Source organism: Sebastes umbrosus, chromosome 13 (assembly GCF_015220745.1).
Source record: "Sebastes umbrosus isolate fSebUmb1 chromosome 13, fSebUmb1.pri, whole genome shotgun sequence".
Classification (NCBI taxonomy): domain Eukaryota; kingdom Metazoa; phylum Chordata; class Actinopteri; order Perciformes; family Sebastidae; genus Sebastes; species Sebastes umbrosus.
Window position 1 is genome coordinate 29,324,535 of NC_051281.1, and position 25,255 is coordinate 29,349,789.

General features: G+C 40.6%; 1 protein-coding gene across 1 annotated transcript in view; it reads left to right on the top strand.

The window, feature by feature from the left end:
- Nucleotides 1–3,763: 3,763 nt before the first annotated feature.
- Nucleotides 3,764–25,255, top strand: part of ramp1 (receptor activity modifying protein 1) — a 93,687-nt gene continuing 72,195 nt past the window's right edge. Inside the window, exon 1 of the mRNA XM_037789154.1 lies at nucleotides 3,764–4,417. Within this exon, the coding sequence (XP_037645082.1) occupies nucleotides 4,360–4,417 (58 nt within the window). The 5' untranslated portion in view covers nucleotides 3,764–4,359. The remainder of the gene's footprint in view (nucleotides 4,418–25,255) is intronic.

A 25,255-nucleotide genomic window follows, 5' to 3' on the forward strand; every position in this document is an offset into this window, starting at 1 on the left:
CTCATCCCACAAATGCATGATCCTTACAAGGTGGACATCATTGCGAAGGTAAATAAACAGGCTTTCCAACGATGTAAGATACAATGCCAATTAGCATTGTAACAACAGAGAAATAATCGACCAAACACAAGTTTCCAAACTTTGTTTTTCCAGTTTATATACTTTGACTATAAACTGTGTTACTTTCATCACAATGCTCAAATGTTTTGCGGCTCCAGATATATATAAATATAAACTGGAAAAACAAAGTTCGGAAACTTGTGTTTGCTTGATCATTTCTCTGTTGTTCCAATGCTAATGGTCATTGTATATATATTATATATATACAAATATTCTTTTCCAGTATATATATATATATTTTTTTTGTTGCCTAAAATGGCTCTTTTGATAGTAAAGGTTGCTAACCCCTGGTCTAGACAGATATTTGTACCGTGACATCATTTTTCTGAACCTTTTTAGTGGCACAGACTTATCTGAGTTGCCCTTGGTGTCTTTCTCTGCTTTTTTTCATTTAAAACATTCTCTGTTGCCTTATTTGTGACTCTGTGTCATCCTCTTTTCAGTTCTTCTTGCCAGTGATATGACCCTCCTTGTTCTTCTGCTGCTCTGATGTAACATCATGTAGCCACGCAAATATATTTGGCAGAGAACAACAGAAAACAACAAAGGTTTAGTCCTTACCAACCCACGATAGATGAGTCATGTGTAGGCCCTTTCACACCGGGTTCAAAGCGAACTGCAGCAAAACAGAGACATCTTTTATACATTTCAAATGGCTCCAAACATGTCTGCATTTCCAGCTAGACTAGTCTTTGAAGTAAAAGGTGAAAAAAAATACATTATTTGTACATATTATATTAAGTCATAAGTCTCTGCTTCTACCTGTCTAGGTGATTCCTTTAATGATGTGCAGAAACTGAGGCAAGGTAAAGGTCTTGCCACATGCCATTAAAGCTGGCGTTGGTAATGTTGAGAAACTAGCAAGAGTACGCTGTATTAAAAAAGATTATCCAACCTAAAAACCCAGCCCAGTCTAATCTATTTGCATCGTGTACATAGACACAAATGTGCCTTTTTTTTCGTGACGCTCAGCACGACTTTCAACAACGTATATCATGAGTTTTCCTACGAATGTCCAGCAACACGTGAATTTTCCGGTCCAGTCTTTTGAAAATAAAACTACTTAGGTTTAGGAAAAGATTGACTTTGTTAGGTTTCAGCAACAAAACTACTTAGTTAGGTTTAAGCAATAAAACTACTTATATGGTTTAGGAAAAGATCACAGTTTGGGTTCAAATAACAACAGAAGTGGTGTAACTTAAGTACGGAAGTTATGTTACAAAAACGACTTAGTTAGCTTGAGAAAAAGATTGTGGTACAGTCTTGTTACAAATAACTCTGGAAGTGCTGTAACTTAAGTACGGAAGTAACGTGACAAATAAATCAATGTTGACTTCTGGTTTCACAAGGGAGATGGGACACAAACACCGGTCTCCTGGGCTGAAGTCTGTTTTTTTTTTGTTTTTTTTACCCAACCATCCATGCCGGCCTCCTCCCTACGCGGCTTTTGTCGCTCTTTATACTTCCCGGTACAAAATGATGTGGATTATGACGTATTGATTTTGTGCTAACCATCAAGAAAAAAATGGGAAATTTGTGTCTATGTACACAAATCAATACATTACATTTTGTGACTATTTCACAAACTTCTGTGCGACTGGGCTGTATAACCACAATGGGTCACGCTGGGTAAGCCATGGTAGAGTGCTGCACTGGAGGCATTTTGTTTTTATTAATTTCTGCTGAAACTTAAAGCCACTTTGAACTGTTTAATATTTTCAGTGTTACATTCAAAACATAAAACAAAAATAACTGTTTTATTACATTACAAAGAAGGAAAATCAGACCGAGAAATTGTCTGAAGAGCAAAAAAATAATTGAACAGCAACAAAGTTATTGGGTCCTTATAGTCTGCTAAAGAGTGTAATCTTCCATCATCATAAATAGGATGTAAAGAAATTATGAAGAAAAAAAAGTAATGCAAAACATCAACAATATCAGCCCAATGAACTAACAGTACTCGTGTAGAGATTTTGAGTAAACTTGCGTTGTAACGATCCAGTTGACCGCTAGATGGCGACGTTGAACAACTTTGAATCCAATCCTGAACCAGCGCATCAATCCACACACATTACACCTGACTTCAGACCCTCACCACAGGTGGACCTGAACTACTCTTCTACACTCAACACTATCACATATGATGCACATTGAGCTCTTTGCACTCAATATTATGTAGATTTGTGAAATGATGGTTCTTGAAAAGTTGTTTGTGGAGTTGTTTTGCCCCAGTGGGGGAAGAAGTACTCATCTTTTACTAAAAAAAAAAAACTACTAATATCACAGTGTAGAAATACTCTGTTAAAAGTAAAAGTCCTGCTTTCAAACGACAAAGCAACAGAAGAATCAGCATCAAAACATACTTAAAGTAGCAATATATATATATATATATATATATATATATATATATATATATATATATATACTGTATATATATATATATATATACTGTATATATATAGGATAATAATTATTGATGCATTAATGTGTTCATCACTTTAATGTTGCAGCTGGTAAAGGTGGAGCTAATATGAATTACTTTATATACTGCTAGGTTTAATTTATAGGTTACTGCTGGGAAGTTTCATTGATACGGATACATCATAATTTATTAGTTGTTATATTATTGTTTTAATAACCCGAATCTGTAATGTAACTAAAGCTGTCAGATAGTGCAGTAAAAAGTACATTAATTCCCTCTGAGATGTAGTGGAGTAGATGTAGAAATGAGCAGAAAATAGAAATACTTAAAGGGGACATATCATGGTCATTTTCAGGTTCATATTTGTATTTTGGGTTTCTACTAGAACATCTTTACATGTTTTAATGTTCAAAAAACACATTATTTTTCTCATCCTGTCTGTCTAACTATACCTGTATTTACCCTCTGTCTGAAACGCTCCGTTTTAGTACATTTCAGCGGAATGACAATGGAATTGCGTTGCTAGGAAACAGCTTTGGTCCATGTTTACATCCTGTCAGCTGATGTTATTCACATACACTGCAACAGGAAATAAACTGGGACACATTTAGAATGTTTACGTTTAAAACTGTGAAATGGTCTAAATATTGTAGATTTGTGACATCACAAATGGACAGAAATCCTAACGGCTTGTTTCAAACTCACAGTTTCTGAATACGGGCTGTGTGTATTTCTCCATGGATTGAGTGTTTTGATACTTTCACAGTATTTATATATCACTTAAACCTGCTTTATAATATAAAAAACGTGAAAATCTCACTTTTTACAATATGGGACCTTTAAGTAAAGTACAAGTACATCAAAATTGTACTTCAATATACTACTTGATGTACTTAGTTACATTCGACCACTGTTTTTTCCTGTGAGGCACAATGATTCCTGTCCTGCACACACGTTTTTATCTCCTATTATAACACCAACATTTCTAAAAGGAAAATACAGTTTGAAGTATTAATAACAGTCCTACAGTGTGAATAGTTTTCTCAACAGATTCCGGCTATATCCGGTTACTTTTTGTTTGTTTATTTGTGTATTTAGTTTGTTGGATTCATTAAGTGTTTTGTCATAGGCTGCTTTGGCTGCTTGGTATCCTTTAACCAATGGAAAAGTACCGTTAGGAGTCCGGTGCCTCCCCCCCCCCCCCCGTGCTGTATAATTGCTGTGTCTGGGTGTCTGTCCCGTCTGTCCCGTGTGTCCCCGCCGCCGCCGCTCACCCACCACAGCCGTATCCTCGCAGATAGGCAGTGAACCGTCCTCAGCCAGCCTCAGTCTCTCTCCGCTCCACCGGTCCACCGGTCCACCGGTCCCGGGCTGGTCTGGTGCGTCCCGTTGCGCACAGCACCGTTCGTTCCCAACACCAACTGCAACACTTCACCAGCGCGCTCTGGATTTCTTGCTGGAAAAGAGAGCTACAACTTTACGAGTCAGTATGTGTCATGCGTGGATGACAGAGGATCGGTGACAGGAAGTCTCGGGGGAGTTCAGGTCCAGCAGGATCAGGGACAGGACGAGTCTTGGCTAACCCCCCCACACCACCACAGCTCCCAGAGCAGTTTGCGCAAAGGTGATCCAGCGAAAGGATTCTTGACCGGACGCACGGATATCACATGGATTTCTTTACCTGCTGTCATCTATATGATGTTACCTATTATTCTTTGAGCTCTTGTTAGTTGCTCTCCCCTCCACTTCACTCCCCCCCCCCCCCCCCCCCCCCCAAAAAAAAACTTCATCCAGTGGATCACTGTGAGAGCGACAGGATGGGACCGCAGACCGGAGCAGCTCTGCAGAAACACACGCTCCTGTGGTTCATTGTAGGTGAGTCTCTCTCTCACACTGTTTGCTGCATCCATGTTTGTAATGAAGATGTATTAAAAAAAAGGCAGTAAAGTATGACCTCTGTTTGGAAAATATCACATAATTCATCAGACGTGACGAAATGGATTCCCCCTCATGCAAATCAGTTTGAAACAAGTGAGTTAGGATGGACTTCTGGGGGTTTATGGAGGCTTAATAAGATGTTCAATGACTCTCATTCACATCCAGAGACAAACAGAAGAACATCCCGACTGACTATATTAATATTTATATTTGAACCCACATGTGTTAATAATCTCGACTTGATTAAAGATGAACGACAAGTTTGATGTTCCATACGACGAAAAATGCAATATTGTGCCAGGGGGCTCTGTGTTTGTGGTACTCAATAATCATATTAAAATGACTTTTAATTGTTTAGATATAGATAGATAGATAGATAGATAGATAGATATATAGGCAGATAGGCGCTTATTGATCCCAAGGGGAATTCAGGCATCCAGTAGCTTATACAAAACACTGATACACACAGGAATAAAGAATAAAAACATAAGAATAAGATAAAAACACAGCAGTGAAGTGAGTCTGACCACCAGAACTACTACAGAGAGCTGCCACTATAATACAAATGTATGTGCTAATGGAGGTAATGCAAATGTAAAGTGATTAAAAAGTCATTAGTAAAAACAAGTACAAGAATAAAAATTACTGTGGGTGATATAAAATGAAAGGTAAATATATGAACAAATACAAATGTAGATTGTGCATGAGGGTAACATTGCCAGTAAATTATAGTGTAGCCCATAAAATACTTAATTGCCTCTCTCACTCTCATTATACTAATTACCTAAACTGTTATGATATGATATCAAATTATATTTTAGGATTAATAGTGGTACCTGCCGCTATGTGTGGTGAAGTGTAAACAGCATAATCTTTGTTTAAACTGGAGCACAGCAGTGCAGCTGGGAAGTGGAAGTGGTTTCAGTCAGTGAAAAGTGTGACGGAGAACATATATATATACACTGCCTTACTTTTCTTATAAATCTATATGGCTACATCAAGAGGAAGCTGAAAGTCTTTGGTCCTTAAAGGGGACCTATTATGCTTTTGTTCTTTGTCCCTTTCCTTTAGTGTGTTATATAGTTTTTTGTGCATGTCTGCAAAGTTACAAAGTACAAAGTCCACGCCAAAGGGAGTTACTCTCCCCCACAGCTCCTAAACTGGCAGAAACGCCTCGCTTGAAGTCCTGCCTTTTCTTCCGTAACGCTGGAGCGGAGCTGGAGCAAAGTACGAGGAGTTTGGTTCGGTGGACCAATCATAACAGAGTGGGCCAGCTAACCAGTCAGAGCAGACTGGGCTTTTCGGGTGGGGGGGAGCTCATACAGAGTGTTTCAGACAGATGTTGAAAAGAGGTGCTGCAGCGCAGCCGATATGAGAAAAATAACAAGTTTTTTAAACATTAAAGCATGTAAACAACAACAAGTATGCACCTGAAAATGAGCATAATAGGTCCTCTCTAATCTCTGCAACCAGGGATACAGCTCTGTCTCAATAAGCAGATAGGGATGCACGGATTCAACCTTTTTAGTACCGATACCGATAGCGATACCTGGGCTTTGAGTATCGGCCGATACCGAGTGACTGGGATTATTCTTTTATGTATAAGGCAACATCAACCTTGACTTGAACATCGCTTTGTAAACTTTGTAAAACAAAATGTAATTTTTGATTATCAAAATAATAAATCGTACACCAACAACTTGGTAAAAAATTGTCAAAATTGAAAGGAATTACAATTGAAGTGTAAACCTTTTTAATGCAGCAACAAATTGGTCAAAATTTAAACATGAATCGAATATTCCAGTATATAATGTATAAATATAAACATAGAATTTAATTGAATAGATCGGCCCCATTGTCACCGATACCCGATCCAGCCATTTGACTCAGTATCGGCCCGATATCTGATCTGGCATCGGTATCGGTGCAAATGTTGTTGTTTTTCCAGAGTTAGGGTTGCTTTTTATTTCTCTGTATGGGAATGCGAAGATCTAATTTGCAAAAGAATTTATTATTCTTAAAAATCCATGAAATAACACGACACCCACTCACTGCATCACTAACCTCACAAGTCAACTCTTTTATTATAATGAGTTCTCACAGGTAGGAAATGTGCCCAACCTAACCTGTTCAGTTGTTTTTATTCATCTATCTTAGAACCCTGAAACTAAACTCAGACTGGAGGTAACCAACCTCTCTTCCCTTATGGATTACAGTTTGGGGGGGGGCTATACTGAAAACACACTTTATTTGAAAAATACAACAATCTGCTTAAAAACGCAGAAGTCGCGTAACACTCACCTTCAGGTTTTATGTCTCTTCGGTGTACAGAACAAGTGATGGATAACATTACGGCACCTCCTGTTATTGCTGCTAAAAAAAGGGCTCTGACATTCAGCTCCTACTGAACCAGATCCTGCAGTGTTCGGTGGGTTGAAGTAAATCACTTTGATAGGTGGGGGGGTGTGGGCTCCTCTAAATGTTAGATTCTCCCGTTGAAGTGGCAGTCATTATTTTAACTTGTTACAACAATCGTGTATTATTATCAGGTTATTAGTGTTGTCACTAGGGATGCACCGATACCACTTTTTTCAGACCGAGTACGAGTACAAGTATTTACATTTAGGTACTCGGCGATACCGATACGGTACCTACGTAAAAGGCACCAGGGGTCTGCGGTGATGTTGGCAACCCAAGTGACTGCGAGTCAGAGGGTGCAAGCAAAACCCCGTGGCACAATGAAAATGAGAGCCGGCGCGCACCGGCTTAGGTGGGATCCTGGCCCAGCGGGGTCGAGCGCACCACCGTAAAGTGGTATCGGTGCCGTTGTATCGGAGCCGTTTTGCGAGTACGAGTACATGAGCACAGTACCGGACCCAATACCCGATATTGGTTCACTTTTAGGAATAAATAAGATAAAATATCCATTTATGTTGGCAGTGAGCTGTCAACACAGACCTGGATGGTGATGTGTTATCCAAGAGCAGCTCCTTCTTAAGATCTACTAGGACAGAACCATTTGAGGAGAATATCTAATCAAGTTTTTCTGAACGGATTTAAACAAGATACATTTTGTCGTGCCCTGGTGGTGGCGATCGTGAGCTGCAACATCCACGCTTCACGTCCGGCCGGGAACCTTTGTTGCACGTTGTTCCTCATGTGCTGTATCGCTCTCCTCATTTCCTGTTGTCTCTCTACTGTTAAGTGTCTAATAAAGGCAAACAATGTAAGTAAACAGTGTAAGGATAGTCACAAATTTATTTTGTGCAAGAAAAATAATCTGATAGAAATTATGCTTGTTGAGGTAATTCCATTGCTCTTTAAAAAGAAAAAAAACCCTGAAACTGAAGGCTGTCCGGGGTGAGGATTAAGGGGTGAGGAAGCACGAGGACAACCACTGCCGTCATGGCGGCCGCGACGAAAATTAACAAGTTGGTCCTCCACTTCTGAGCTCCATCTTACTACTACTTTATGTTTCGCGTTTTGCATTAGCTCATGCATTAGCCGCGGCCGCCATGACGGCGGTGGTCGTCCTCCCACTTCCTCACCCCTTGAGATCAAGTGAGGAAGGGTGCCGGAAGTAGGGGGGTAGGAGGTGGGCAAGGGACCATTGCCCCAGATTTGGTGTTGTGGCTGGTGTGATGGTCTCTAGTTAAATGACTGGGAAAGAAACAGAAGCAATCATGATGCATGTGATGCATGCGCTCTACGTGCAGTGTAAAGCTGTTAACCTTATTAACAGTGTCTGTGAGTTTTGTACTGAACTGAATATCACAGTGGGATGTCTGTTGACTTTTAGTATGAAGTGTGATGCAACCGCTTCTATCAGCGAAGTGATAGGTTATGTCATTTCCACCTGTAGTACACCAGATCCACAAATGAACAAGATGTAATGAGAGTGCTGGACATGGATTTAATTAAATTGTGTCAATCATTTAATTGCCTTCATTCTGCATTGCCACCAATACAAAATGTATGATGAGGCCACTCAGCTGATGAAGCCATGTGATGCAGGGAAATCTCATTTTCAGTCTCTTATCTCTATGTCTTACAGTATTTCTCTGCTGCATGCAAACATGTCTCTACAGTACATGTATTTCTAGGCTCATGACATTCAGTTGACTTAAGTTCATTCCCAAACCTCTACCGCTAACGCTAACCACAAAATGCTTTACCCCTTAGCTGAACTGTAACGCGAAACTCATCCCCTAACCCCAAACGAAGTGCTAGTGGAGTCCTACAAAAATGTACTCAGCGTCCTCACTTTTGGTCGTTTTGCAGTTACACCTGTAATGGACTTCTCAGTGGTAAAAGACAAAGAAATCACAGTTGCAACCAAAGCGCAGCGTGCACACGCCGTGACGCTCCCCGACAAAGGTGTTCAGGCACTCCTCTTTGCCCTTTGTTTCTCGTTACAAAGGTTCCATGTAGGTGTACTATGTTGTACAGAGAGAGAAAGGTATGACTCATCACAGCAGCACCAGGTTGCCTCATTACTATTTCCACCACATTCCCACCTGCAACAGCAGAGTTTTTCTTCAAAAGCATTATACTGTATGTCCCAAGATCCCTAAATAATTATGCCCATTCAGGCGGTTCATTCATCCGTCCAGAATTCTTTTAGTCCATCATCAGTCTTACGGACACTTTTAAAAGACAGACTGCATACTTTAATCAATAGAGCACATCGTTGATACTAATCAAAATAACCTAATTGAAGTCATTTGTGCCGTGACAGAAGCCATTTTTTAAATTTTCTCTGGTAACGGTTTTTCGACAAGCGAGTACGGAATGGCTTAAGGGAAAAGGAGTCTTCACTCTTTCCCACAGATATGGAGGGACTGACACTTTAATCCTCTTTCCCTGACATGATCGTCTTTCATCTGACGGCTCAGGATTCAATTTGAATTTGTTTGAAATATTTCACACATAAGCGACTCACTGGACGGTAGTAAAATGACAAAAGGGAAATACTTTTGAGGAACGACTCGAGGGAAAACATCTGGCAACTCTGACAGTTTGACTGGAGTGACTGAATATCCTGTAAACAATCGAAATGGTTGACGAAGTGTACTCAGCCTAAAAGTGTGAGGAGTGGGTCATCATGGGACAATATCTGGTTGGTCCCTACATAGAAGTTTTAATAAGTCTCGGGCCAGCTTTTAATCAATTTCTCTTCCAAAATGAAAATAAAACTTATTAAAAGAAAAGCTCAAGTTGATTAATTTTGGTTGGGTGGCTTTGTTCAGAATCAACGGAGCTTTCAGAAATCCGGCTGATTTAAAGAATAATTTCAGATTCTTTCAAGTCTGTCTTAATGAAATATTCCCATGCCTTATGTAGTTTAGTAGTCTGAAGCCTAGTTTAGTTCATACTTAAACCTTGTTGGGCCACTTGTGGGTGCCGCAAAAAAAGCTGTAAACACAACAATGACATTTTATGACCTTATAAAGCTGATAGAGTAAGTTACACATCCAGCAGACACAGAACAATATTAGCATTCATTTGGAGTCGTGTTTGTGTCCGCCTGATGAATCTAAGTCCAATATTCGTTCTCTTTTTAGCTCTGTTCTGGCCTCCACCCAGTCCTGAGGGAAATACCCGGCTCTGTAGCTGCTTAATGCTGCAGTCATGGATGGATTACCTAGCGGCCCTACTGGGCACAGGCCCAGGGACCCAAAGTGTCAGAGGCCTCCCCTGGCCTTCACCACAAACTGTCACTCAAAGAGACACTCAACCAACCAGGAAGAGACTCAACATGACAACAAAGAAACATAAAATGACTCCAAACAGACCAAAACATCTATAAAGAGAGGCAAAACAGCTGCAAAGACACCACAAAGAGACTCACGAGGACTATGAAAAGGGGAAAAACAACCACAGAGACACAAAATAACAAATAAAAAAAGACATAAAAGCAACTACAAAAAGACCCACATTGAATACGAAGACACACAAAACAACTGCAAAGAGACAGAAAATGACTACAAAGAGACTTAAAATGACTCCAGAGACCCAAAATGACAACAAAGGCACATAAAACAACTAAAAGGAGACACCAAACAACTACAAGTAGACTCAAAATGACTACAAAGAGACTCACAAAAAGGGGCAAACCAACCACAGACAAAGAAAAACAGCAAAAACACCAAAAAAATTATAAAGTGACACAAAATGACCACAAAGACACAAAAAACATCTAAAAAGAGACAATGACTACGGACACAAAGCAACTACAGAGACCCAAAATGACTACAAAGTGACCCAAAATGACTACAAAGAGACCCAAAATGACTACAAAATGACCCAAAATGACTCCAAAGTAACACAAAATGACTACAAAGAGACCCAAAATGACTACAAAGTGACCCAAAATGACTACAAAGAGACCCAAAATGACTCCAAAGTAACACAAAATGATGACAAAGAGACCCAAAATGATTACAAAGTGACCCAAAATGACTACAAAGAGACGCAAAATAACTACAAAGTGACACTAATTGACCACAAAGACACACAAAACAACTAAAAAGAGACACCCAACAACTAAAAAGAGACACCCAACAACTACAAACAGACACAAAACAACTACAAATAGACTCAAAATGACTCCAAAGAGACACAAAATGACTAAATATGCACAAAACAACTACAAAGAGACTCGAAATGACTACAAATACACACCAAACAATGACAAATAGACACAAATGAAATACAAAAAGACCAACAAAAAGCAGCTAACAACTATATAAAGTCTGTCTGTCTTGCTAGTAGAGGTGGTGGGGCCTTTTTCATATCTGTGCCCGGGGCCCATTGTTGTCTCTGGGCAAGCAGTGTATAGTCATAATGAGCATCTCTTGTCCCCCCCTCATTTCTTACAGTGACTCACTCTCTCTATGAAGGACTCACTTCCTGGGCTATGAAAAGAAAATATTGTATTAAGAATTGAACAATGGTAGCCTATCCTTTAACGTAAGTGTTTGTATTTCTAAGGCGTTACTCAGCATTGAAAAGCCAAGGACAGGAGACGAGATACAGGCTTCTCCATGATGAAATGCTACATATTTCTTGAAGAGATAAGCGTTTGTTGCATCAGTGTGCAATGGTTTGACTGTCAATCAAATGAGCTGCGAGATGTTGTATTTGGTTGGCTGACATCCTGCAGCACCGGCAGGCATAGATTTGTTTTAGATAGGGCAGGGAGAGACAGAAAGAGTTAGTTGTCCCGCCACTGTTAAAGAGAAATATCGGGACTTTGTGATGTTACCACCAGAGACGGTTAAATGGGGCTGGTTTTTGCCCCAGTTCCCAGTTAAGCTGTCATCTATCTAGAGAACAGGAATGCATGGATTTTATATGTGCAGAGGAGGATGTATTTCTGGTGTGAAGGACTCAAGGGGACATTTTTAAGAATCTCCATAAATCAGTAGCAAGAGAGAGAGAGAGAGAGAGAGGTGGGGGGTAGTAAGAGACAGTCTAACAAGACAGAGAGAGATAAATGAGGTAGGTGGGGCTGGATAGTGAAAGTTTTAATAGAGCTGATATATATCTGTGTCTGTTTAGTATGGCGTTGTGTGTTTCCATGCGTGTGTTTGCGTGCATCCTGTGTGACAGACCCGCCCACCGGACTCCGGCTAATTAGATAGATGGGTGAACAAGGGATGCAAGGAGGAGAAGAAAACCATGAAAAGCAGCCATGCCCCCTTTTGATGGAGCTGCTTTTCATGTGTAATATTAGATAACTTGCCTCAACCACTTCCTCTCCCGTAAGTCTCTCTCTCTCTTCAGTTCTCTCTCCTTCCTGAGAGTCCCTTATGGTGGCGGTAAATACAGATATCTAACAAGTGACAAATGATTTCATGATTAAGTGAGATGTTTTCTGCACGTGAAGCCCTCAAAAGACAGGACAGTCAAACAGTCGCCCGAGGGTTGTGCTTACATGCACTGCGCTGAGGGGTTTCAGTATTCAGTATTTTGCCTGTAGTGCGGTTAGCTGCAGCAAAAAGCAGTTTACTGCACTCCGATCAATACATACTCACCAAAGGAAGTTTGCTTCAAATATCCTATTTCATACTCTTTTGAGAGGATTGGTGAGCCTAAAGGCCCGGCAGTAATTGGTGTGTGCAGTAGAAACTGTTTTGTGTCTGTCTACAGTTATGAAGACAAAGGCATCACCCTGTGGAAAACTCTTCCTAATTAGTTGTATGGTAATGTTGGGGGATATCAACCGTCTCTCTTGCCACTATTGCTTTCTAAATGAACAAACCACCCATTGTGAGTGTGTGTTTGTGTGTGTGTGTGTGTTCACGATCCACTTAGGTCAATTATTGTAACCCACTGGCCAAACAGAATGTTGATATTGCACAATTTTGCATAACCCTGGATTGTGTTCAATGATGCATAGTTTTAAATGTTTATTGTGTCATTATCCAAGCATGACAACTACAGCATGGTAAAGTTAAGGTTAAGCAACTGAAATACATGGTAAGGGGAAATAATACTGTCACTGTTAAAGAGTATTGATTGATTTTTACAATTACAGCACTATGTGGGGGCAGCACGGTTCAAACCCGGCTTGGGTTCCTTCTGTGTGGAGTTTAGGGATGTCACGAGAACCGATAGTTTTGTTGCCTAAACCTAGTTGTTTCCTGTGAAGATTGAACCATCGCCCAGCACCATGGGAGCTAGGGCGTTCAGCTGCTCTGCTCCCAGGCTCTGGAACTCCCTCCCTGCTCACATCTGGCAGTCTGACACCGTTACAACATTCAAATCCCTCCTCAAAACTCACCTGTTCAAACTGGCATCATCACTGTAGTGTCCATCAGTCCATCACATGTGTCTGCATAAATGTGTCTTTGTCATGTCTGGCTGTTTTTATCTGTTTGAGTGTAATTTAATCTTTGAAAGGTGACCTTGGGTGTCTTGAAATGCGCCACCAAATAAAATGTATTATTATTATTATTAGTTCAGTATTTTGTGTGACCTCATCTAAAGTGATGATACTATGCCAATACTTTTTTCTGACTTTTTCGATATACTATACAATTACTTTTTTATGACTTTTTCGGTGTGCTATACTATGACTTTTTATGAATTTTGATGACATTTTCGACAGACTAAATTATGACTTTTTTTACTTATGGCATACTATACTATGACTTTTTCAACATACTCTACTATACTGATTTGGGCAAAATGTTTTTTTGCACCTCCATCACATTTGTTGTTTATGTAATCTCTAATTGTACCTTTTTATATGTGTAAACAAATAAAATAAAAAAACTGGCTGGTAATTCACCTTTTAGTCATGTGATACATTGTCATTATTATAAAAGTATTGGTAAGTGCAACATTTAAAAGGTCAAAGTCATGTCTTATGATCTAATGTGTGTGATCCAAACTCTAAATTGTTACTTCCTGTATTGGCACTCACTCATCCACACTAAAATCACTTGAATTATCGTTTCAATCATTATACCTAAAAAGATCCAGTATCAAAATAATTTATTGGTAACCATGTGGTACCCATTAGCCACCTGTTACACCGCATATCTTCCCATATAGCAATGTGTGTGCTTGTATTTTGTAACATTTTTTTATTATAAGAATAGAAATGATGAACGTAAGCCCTCCTTGTCCAAGACATCAGCCCTCTCACTGAGAACCACAGAACCATTTATCTGGGCTGCTGCTCTCATACATTACATTTAACCTTACATAACAGTGACATAGAGAGCCTGTCGCAGCGGCTCACTCTACCAGTGCATCAGGCTGGAATTTTTCTTTTGAAGAATTTCTTTTTTTCTGCTTCACGGAAAGTACATGATAGTACACGTCAAAGTGGCCCACGACATCAAGAGCTTGTGACACGTAGTCATGTATAGCCAGTCGCCAAAGAGCCTGCGAAGGATTTCTCCTATAACATTTACCTTTAACCAGACTGGTCAAATGGTTACACATTGGTATTTATAGCAATGACCTGAGGGTTACAGAGGGCTGAGGTATGGGAACATGTACATGCTGCTTGTAGTCGGGAGATGTTTCTTGCAACCATCCTGTCGTGTGCTGGAGCAGTTTGTGGCTTCTGGGCTACAGCACAGGACAACAGGAGGCTCACTAACTTCTGATGCTGGAAGTGCACGTGACTGTAGCATCACCAGTTTGAATCCTGTGACCTGGTGGGAACACAAAAGTGGTTAAACTTAGTCAAAGGTAGATTTTATTCCCATAGCAGCTTTTTACGGCAGTAATGATAATTGGTTCAAAGACTCAGAGAGAGAAACTGGCCTCTAAACTAAATACACAAGGACTCAAGCCAAGTCAAGAAGCAAGACATCTAGGAGTGATTTTTGATTCTGATTTTAATTTCAAGGCTCATGTCTGGAGTATAACAAAAACATAGTTTTATCATCTGAAGAATATCTCCAAAGTGAGGTCATTTCTCTCTCTGAGCAACAAAGTGAGACTGATGCACGCTTTTATAACTAGCAGGCTGGACTACTATAACGCTCTCCTTTCTGGTCTACCAAAGAATACAATAAATCAGCTACAATTAATTCAAAATTCTGCTGCACGAGTGCTGACCAAAACCAAAAGGAGAGCACACACATTGGTAACCTTCCAGAGGAACTGAGAGGAACTGAAAATATTGTTATTTTTAAACGTAAACTAAAAAACCCATCTATTTAGTCTGGCTTTTATGTAGTGTTTTATAATTTTATGTTTTTTTTATTTTTAATACTTATTTTATTTATCATCATCATTATAGTGTTTATTTTACTCCATTTTATTTAACCAGCATTTTATTGCTGATCATTATCTCTTTTATTCTCTTTTATTTTATTAAAATCTTATTATTTTAGAACAATCCGCTTATTTTGTGTAGTTTCATAATTTTGTATTTATTTTTATTTCCTTGTATTTTATTTATCTTTTATTATCTTAAATACCCATCTCTTATTGCTTTCTTATTCATTGCACTTTTATATTGGTTGTTTTGGTGTGCATTAGTCTTTATACAGTAAACATAAATTGTTAATAAATATAAATAATAGCTGCATTTCAAAGGTATGTTTGTTATTTTCCATTTACAGAGACTTGAAATTGAAATAATTACTAAGATATTTCTTTTTGTGGAAACAAAACAGAGGCTGGATTGTAGGCCATTTTTAAAAAATTCAGTAGCGTACTGTACTTATCTGGAATTATACGACACTTATATAAAGTAATATATAGTATACTGTATGCTGCATATGAATTGGATAGAGTACGCCTAAGGTAGCTCTCAGGTGTGATGGCATGTGCAATGCTTCCCCCAAGTTTTAAATAATAAATGTGCTCTTTTAGGGTAAAGATTTCTGGTGGAATTCAGCCACATACATACAGATTGGTTGAGGTCAGGGATTTGAACTAGTGACCTTTAATTCCTCCGATCTGTTTGTGACAGCGGCTTCAGATTCCCAGCACCATTATGCAATGTGATGCTACAGTGAACACCACAGATGTGATTTCACAGCCTATTTATCTGAAGAAATCCTCTCGTCATAAGTCACATCAAAAACAACACAATAGTAACAACATGTGAGAAATGTATGCAGGATTTTCTGTACAGGTCTCAAATGAAAACGTTCTATTACAGCTTAAGTTAAGTGCTGATGAATTGTCTTCCATCAGCATGTTTTGATTATTCCTCTCTCTCTGCCGCTTGTGATGCGTAACTTACCAATTTACTGGAAGGGAATTAGTATCGAACGGAGCGAGGCCGTAGAAAATCCCCGAATTGGACCAAATGAGGAAGACTGGTTTTGCACATTAACATTTGAATTGGATCGTGTAATTGCTGTTAATTTTATGGATTTAAACACAAAAATCTGTCAAGAAGCAGAACAATTCTTAATATGCCACTGTTTAGATCATATGGTGTCATCTCATCAGAAGGCACATAAATTAGGGATGCACCGATGCCGACACCTGATCTGATATCGGGCCGATACTGACTCAAATAGCTGGATCGGATATTGGTGACAATGGATCCAATCTATAAAATTCAATTCTACGTTTATACTCTATATACATTATATACTATAATTGTAATTGCTGTTTAAGTTTTGAACAATTTGTTACTGCATTAAAAAGGTTTACACTTGAATAGTAATTCTTTTGAAGATTTCTTTTACCAAGTTGTTGAGGAACGATTTATTATTTTAAAAGAACAATTAAATACATTTATATCTATGTATTTATTGGTCATATTTTGTTTTGCAAAGTTATGGAAAGCAATGTTTAGGTCAAGCCTGATGTTGCCTTACACATAAAAGAATGATCGCAGTCACTTCCACACAGTGAGGCATACAGCTTATTCATTAAACACTGGTATCGGATCAGTACTCGGTATCGGTCGATACCCAAAGCCAAGGTATCGCTGTCGGTATCGGGACTGAAAAAGCCGGATCTGTGCATCCCTAGTATAAATAGCAGGACATTACGAAGACATTCTGCATGTCATGAGAACATATTTTACCCTTTTTCGCGTGTCATTTGTGCCACGCAACAACACAGCGGTAACGGTCGCAGGTAGGTTTAGGCAACAAAAACATTAGGTTTAGGGAATACATCATATTTGGCTTAAATATAAGTACATAAACTAAGTAAATATGTAGGGAAATAATGTAACAGAAGTACGGAAACACAAAACAAACGTCACTAACGTAACTTCTAAATAACTCAATAACAACACTTTGGGACATGAACACCGGTCTCCTGGTTGAAAATCCTGTGTTTGTTGGACCCATCCACCTCCCCTCCCCTCCCACCCGCCATCAGCTGTCTCTCTCTCACTTTTTATTTTACGTCACTAGCTCTGAGCGTACCATATTTACACGGATGTGTTTACATTGCAGTCAATACAGACTACGTGGCGTACAAATGACACGGCAAAAAGCATGAATGGCGTTCTTATTGCATGCAAAATTACTTGCAAATTACCGTGTCATTTATATGCCATTTAGTGCGACCGGGCTGGGTGTCGAGATGTTTGTTGGGTGTCATTGTGGCTCATTTGGCCCAGTCATATCAGCACACCAACCAGCTGGTGGAAAAAAAGATCTACTGTTTTATTGTTAATTTCTACCCCATGTCTGTGTTCAAATCAAGATAGATCGAAGCATTAGTTTCAATAAAACACAGCGTCCCTCTCTTGAGAGGTGTTTAATCTCTACCCTGGGCAAAGAGCCCACCGCTCCACACGGATCACCTGATTTCACAGCTCATATGTCCGTGACGAGGCCCGGCCTCGTATATCACTATGACCTCAGGTAACAGAGGCGCAGCGTCGCCTTTGCAGGCTTCTTACTGTTCTGGCTTCACATCATGTACAATATTAACCTGATATGGAAATTAAGAGATGAACAAAAGCACTCATCCTCTCCTTCCACCTCTCTCTGTCAAATTGAGGCGCTGCAACTAAATTAGCATCACTTAATGTCATCAAAAGGACGAGGTGCAAGTTTTCTTTCAGTCTCTCTTTCACGCTCTCGCTCTCTCTCTCTCTCTCTCTCTCTTTCTCTCTCTCTCTTTTATCTCACTCATTTTCCTAATTAGCAATAAAAAGGTGAATAGCCCCCCCAGCTCCTCTCTATCGTTGTCAAAGCTCTCCTCTGACTCCTTTACTCTCCACATTAACCAGCTTTATAGATGGTCACGACTTGTGTGTGTGTATGTGTGTGCGTGTGTGTGTGTGTGTGTGTGTGTGTGTGTGTGTGTGTGTGTGTGTGTGTGCGCGTGTGTGCGTGTGTGTGTGTGTGTGTGTGTGTGTGTGTGTGTGTGCGTGTGTGTGCGTGTGTGTGTGTGCCTATGGATTTGTGTGTGTTGTTTATGCTTGCGTGGCATATGTGTGTGTGTCAACGTGCAAAGCAGTAACCCAGATTTCACTATCACGCCTCAGCAGCTAATGAGCAGCGTTGAGGCACTGCTAGTTAGTGAAGCATGCGTGCATGTGCATGTGTATTGTTGTGTGTATATATGCGTGCGTGCGTGCGTGCCCTGTCCATAGTGGAATAGCCATTAGCAATTATCCAGGCGCCATGCAGCCAACAAGTATTTCAGCACCTTGGTAGTGGAAACCACACACACACACACATACATTATCATATGCTGGTGTTCTTGGCACCCAGTCTCAGACAATAGGAGACAGCCTCACATAACTCACATACACAAATCACAAAGGAATATAGTGCACAGTCTCACACTCACCACTATATGTGTGAACACATTCATGTGAAGTACTAAGTGAATGATAATATCACAGCGGTGCCCTTGAGCGAGACACCTCGGGGCTTGATGTCAAGTGTCAACAAGAGAAGCGGTGGTTGTGTTCCTACAAATAACAGTGACCTGAGAGAAAATATAAGGGGAAACCGTAAACATACAACTTCCATTATGATTGTCCCTCTAGCTTAGGCAACAGTGTGTTGACTGAAACCATATTACCATATGCCAAGGGATGGGCACTTTTACTCCAGTGCATTATTGTACCATTTAACTTTATACATAATTGAGCATGTGGGATCCCAGTTGAACTCAAGCTCTATAGTCTTGGCAGTGTTACTGCTTTGCTCTACCCATTAACCCATAATCATTAAGATCCACATGGAACAAGTGTTTCTAGTAAAAGTTTGAACTGATCATAAAATGTCAACTTAAACAACTGCATTTACAACTGCACTCAGTGCCCACATTCTGAAACACCCATACACTGTTACATGATGTGACCACATGTGCAGAAATATATTCATAAGTGCACAATTGAATGGCTTAGTGCAAACACAGACGTCGCATAATAAATGTCTCATCAACCAAAACCAGCTGTATGCGGTACTGTTGTGCACATCCAATGGACATTATGCGAATATACAAAACACATATGCACACACGTTACAGCCAAAGATGTGTGCTTATTGCAGATGATGGCACTTGCCAGAAATGTCTTCCGCTGTGAGTCCCCTGACACTAATATTGACGAAGCAGTGCTGCTACTTAGTTTTCTTTTGTGGAGGAAGGAGCTGTCTGTAGCTTCTTGATGGGCAGATTGAGATTGCAGGAAGAGGCGGAGTTAGGTGACCTTCCAACTTGCTTGCTGAAAGTTTTCCATGTCCATTGCATTTACATTTGGCTGAGAGCTGATCACGGGGCAGGCAGACAGAACACCTCCAGATGTGGTCTGTCTCATCCAATCACACTCAGGTTGCAATTTGTTTACACCTTACGTTAAAGGTATAATATGTCACATTTGTCAGTTGCTGTTTGTAAACACACATCATTCAAAGTTGGCCACTCCTCCTCGGCTCAGCAGGCGAGCGAGAGAGAGAGAGAGCAGTGATGGTTTAGCGAGCTATAGAGTGACTGATGAGAGGGAGCGGCGTTAGTGAGAACAAAGCAATGAATCAGAAAAAATTAAACATTATTGTCTGATTGTTTCAGGGGCGGTTACATTCTAAAGCACAATAAACACAACCACAACTCTAACACGACCCTGCAGGAAGGTGGCGAGTTGCCAGATTTTGAGTGAAAGCAGCCGAAGGTCAGGCTTCATCCTGTCCCCCGTGGCTCAGCGCTGCTCTCGGTCAAACTCAAGCTGATACACTGATAGCAGCGCTCTGCACACAGCAGAGGAGAGACAGAGGAGCAGGGGAAACACTGAAGCACATGCATATAAAAATACACAACCCTTTGTCATCCGTCAAATACGGCCGCTTTGTATCTGATAGAGTTAAAGAGGGACTTCTGCATCGGTATCAGACGCCAAGGAGCGTAACAAAGTGACGACATTTGACCATCTGAACACCCTGTGCGCTGTTATTGGCTCGGGGTTACAGCCCCATGTGGGGCCCCAACGCTCTTTGATAAAGCCCAGAAACGTCCCGAACACAGCAAAATAAGAAAAAAAATAGAAAATACAAGCAGAAGGCTGCAGGGCACTTTGTCTATTGTACACCGTAGTGTATGTAGAGTATGGCATAGTTTTGAGTGAGGCCATATTTAAAAAAAAAATCTGGGTCTGTTAATAAAAAAATGCTAATGGAAAACCCCAAAAGAGCGAGTCGCGTTGAGTAGAGCCATACCGTACAACGCAGTGGAGCCAAGTTTTCAGTTGTCTGACTCAAATATGAATATTTAACTCTGTCACTCTGTCTCGTATAGTCTGTTGTCATGAGCGGGACTGTAGTACTGTGCAGTTTTCTTTTAATTATTCCGATCAACATACCCATCCATCCATTATCTGTAATCACTTATCCTATTCCAGGTCACGGGGGGGCTGGAGCCGATCCCAGCTGACATTCGGCGAAGGGCGGGGTACACCCTGGACAGGTCGCCAGACTATCACAGGGCTGACACACAGAGACAGACACGCTCACATTCACACCTACGGGCAATTTAGAGTCAACAATGAACCTAACCTACATGTCTTTGGACTGTGGGAGGAAGCCGGAGAACCCGGAGAAAACCCACACTAACAATGGGGAGACACTTGTTTGTCCTGTGATTGCATTTGATTGCCCAGGTTATCAAAGCACCTTTTTTTCTACTTCTCCTATTTTAACAACTCTTCCATAAAACGTAATTAATGGTTTGACTTTGATTAATAGGATAATAACTCAACCTGCTGTATACCTGTATGTTCAGATAAGAACATTGCCCGGTTATTACAGGTGAAGGTGTCACAAGTGAGAGTCTGTGTCGTCTAATTCCTGGCATTTAAAGAGTGTTTGCTAGTAATGCTTAGACAATTATAGGCATGGGAAAGCTACACGATATCCCAGATGGAGTAATGTTTCCTATTAATGGGGAAGAACCACTTCAAAGCGACTAAACAGGATCATCCGTATTGATCTCTAGATCTGTTAACTTATACCTCGCCAGTCAGCCAGTGCCAGTGAACTGGAACTTCTAAAAATTTCATCAACCGTTTCAGAAGCTTGTAACCGGAGGCCTGTCGGCGCTGTACGAACAGATTACAGGTGTAATCTGAACTTCTGATGGAATTTTTTAAACTCGACCTTTGCGGATGGGCGGGAGCGGTGGGGCGAGGAGGAGGAAGAAAGAGGAAGATTCAGTCGGCTGTGTGCAGAGCACTGAGACAAAGACAGACTAAGAATAGGAAAGCAGTATGTGACATCAGTTGTGGAGTTTCCAATTTAGTCACAGCGAGAGAGCGATGGCGGTGGTGTCATGCTGCTTTTGCTCAGTTATTACTGAGCCTAAATTAGACTTATTATTATTATATATTATATATAGAGAGAATTATTGTTAATGCCATAGAAACACACAACCCTTTGTCTCTGGCCCTGTTCAGACCTGGTATCAACATGCGTCCTCAGTGATCCAATCACAAGTGGACAGCTCTAAATACAGGTGTGAACGCACTCATTGAGGACGCATTGAGATCGGATCTTTCAGACCACATTAAGAGGTGGTCTCGGCCACATATGACCACATTCTTTTAGCAGCGTGTACGCGAATGCGTCCTGGACCACATTAAGGACCGCCTACTCAACTGATGTCCATCTGGTCTCTGCGCTCCTCAGGTTTGCAGACAAGCAGACACGGGCGCTTGTCACCATGGAAACGGCCTCTGTGCTCTACTGTATCCTGTCAGTGCAACTGTATTTTATGAAAGTATATCTTAACTATAGGCTACATATCTACAGACTATCAGACTAGGCATGGGAAGTGCATTATTATCATACTGTCGGAGATGTGTCGCTGTTTTTGTTCTGGTGCTCTGCGCGGAGCTGACGCCCGCCCGCCCACAATAACCTTTTATTTTGATGTTAATGCAATGTACCAGAATTCCCGAACATGTAGGATATTACTACTGACATTGATGTAATTATATGTCACAACGGCTGCTGCATTAGCCATCTGTTTACTACATGTTTATTTGTATATAGAGCGGGGAAGTGAGATCGGATCACTGAAGACGCATGTGGAGGTGCATTCTAAAGCCAGGTGTGACCAGACGTACTTAAAAATGTCCACTTGTGTGATCCGATCACTGAGGACGCATGTTAATACCAGGTCTGAACAGGGGCCTCTGTCTCTCTCTCATGAGTCTAGCTACACATATTGTCCAGTGAAAAAGACAGAGTTCTCAGCATGTTTGTGGCAACAACTGCGCCCTTTGGTGGCTCAGAAGTGCTGCTGGCGTAGCAGCAGATCTGGCGTAGTATCTTTTCCCTGATGGGATTACAAAACTCGGCCGTGTTTGTGTTGTCTCTTTATATTGTGTTTTCACTGAGGATTTGAGGAGTAAAACCCGACATCTCCACTAGCATTAAAAGAAATCAGAACTAGGGATGCACCGATACCGGATCTGATATCAGGCCCATACTGACTCAAATAGCTGGATCGGTGACAATGGGGGTCGGTCTATTCAATTCAGTTCTATGTTTATATACTATATACATTGTATACTGGAATTTGAATTCCTGTTTAAGTTTTGACCATTTTGTTGCTGCATTAAAAAGGTTCACACTTGAATTTTAATTCCTGTTCATTTTTAAGATTTTTTTACCAAGTTGTTGGTGTACGATTTATTATTTTTAATAAAGAATAACAATTCAGTAAGTGTATATCTACGTATTTACTTGTTACATTATGTGTTACAAAATTAGGAAAGCGATGTTCAAGTCAAGCCTGATGTTGTCTTACACATAAAAAAATGATCCCAGTCACTTCTACACAGTGAGGCACACTGTTTATTAATTAAACACTGGTATCGGATCGGTACTCAGTATCGGCCGATACTCAAAGCCCAGGTATCGCAATCGGTATCGAGACTGAAAAAGTCGGATCGGTGCATCCCTAATCAGGACATAACTCTGTCATTATGATCAGTGTTGGACATTATCATCTGTGCCATGGTGGACTGCCTTTACATGAATTTAAAGGTAACTTAATTCAAAGCTCGAAACAACCAAGAGAGAGAGAGACAGAGACTGAAACTGAGGCCCCCCACGGCTGGAATGTGACCCCAAAGCACCTCTTTCCTTACTCTCTTCTGGGTCCCTGGTGTTGAACCAGATACTTGGACAAAACAACAAAAGGCAGAGGATTTATGCCTCCATTTGGTTTTAGGGCAGAACAGGAGAACACAGTATTCAGTTGAGAGGTTTCTGTGTCCCTCCCACTTCAGCATAATCTATAGTTTCACTGCCTCTGTAGGCACCTAAAGTGCACAGCAGGGAGGCTGCACAACAATAAATCACTAAGTTTGTTGTTGCAAGTGCAAAACATTTTTTTTTTTGAAAAATAAGTGTATAGTGTGTGAATATTTATTTAAAATTGACAATGCATATTAAACTAAAACAAGTAATATTTCACCCTGTTGGCCATGATTAAAACCAGATTTTGCTTTGCAGTGTGCAATGTCCGTCAGAATCAAACTGTGTTTTCAAAGTGTTAACAGTCAGTCAAATTGATGTGAGAAACTAATTCAAAAATATTAGTCATAGGGAAAACAAGATAAAAAAATAATGAGATGAGAGGATACACACAGCAGCAGCAGCAGAAGCAGCTCTGTACTTTCACTCACACTGTTGGACCCTTAATAAGTCCTCCACTGCAGCGTTAGAGTGGATGAGTGGTTCGGTTTTGGCAGCCGCAGGCGGTGTTACAACACGGGGCGAGACAAGCATCAGCCCGCAAACTCACTCTCTCACCCAAAACATTTTTAATCAGCACCATGAACCGAACATGGCAAAAAAACGTGTTTCGTGAGGACACAGTGACCTTTTAACGCCCAAAATCGAATCAGTTCATTCTTGAGTCCAAGTGGACGTTTGTGCCAAATTTGAAGAAATTCCCATGGTTCTCATTCTAAGGGTGTTCCTCAGATATTGTGTTCACAAGAATAGAACGGATGGACATATGGATGTATGGCCGGACAGACGGACAGACAGACAGACAGACGGACCACCCCAAAACATAACGCCTCTAGCCACAGCTGTCGCCGGCGCGGAGGCATAAAAGTTAATTGAACAATTTTTGATTCACAGCACTAAAGTAAAGGATCTTTATATTAATCTCTTCTGGTTTAAGAAAAAGAAGAAAATCCAAAGAAAAATCCAAATTCCTACCAGGCTAATGCAACTTAAATTAGGCTCACTAGTTCTCATAGTCAGTTTGAGTGGATAACACATTTCTGTGACAACACCTTGACGGTGCATGTATGTAGGTGGAGATATATAGCATGTGTGTGTGTGTGTGTGTTCCCAGCTGACCAGGAGGCTCATTTCTTTTCCTTCTCTCTCTCTCTAAATTATCCTGACAGGGCTTATAGCCTTTCTCTTCACCTCAGTGGCCTCACACTCATCTCCAATCAAACGCTGCTCTGACACACTCTTATCTGTGGACCTGTGTTTCACTGCATGCACCCGCTCATCACACACAGCCAATCGAATAAGATGCATGTGTGCAATTTCCCATGTGTGTCTGTTTCTGCCATGCATGCCCTTTCCCCTCTCGTGCTGACGCGTTGTGTAATAGCACTCGTCCGCTTCAAGCCCACTCTCCGACAGTACGTTATTTTGGCTGTTACACACTCACAACTATAGACATGCACACACACTTCTACTGTATAAATCCACTGAACCACACATTGGCATTTTTCAATCAAAAATGGTTAAACAAAAACCACTGAGTGAGAACACAACAGATTCAAGCTGCTCTCCAATCTGTAACTCAAGATGTTTCAGTGCACAAGGACAGATTTGTAAG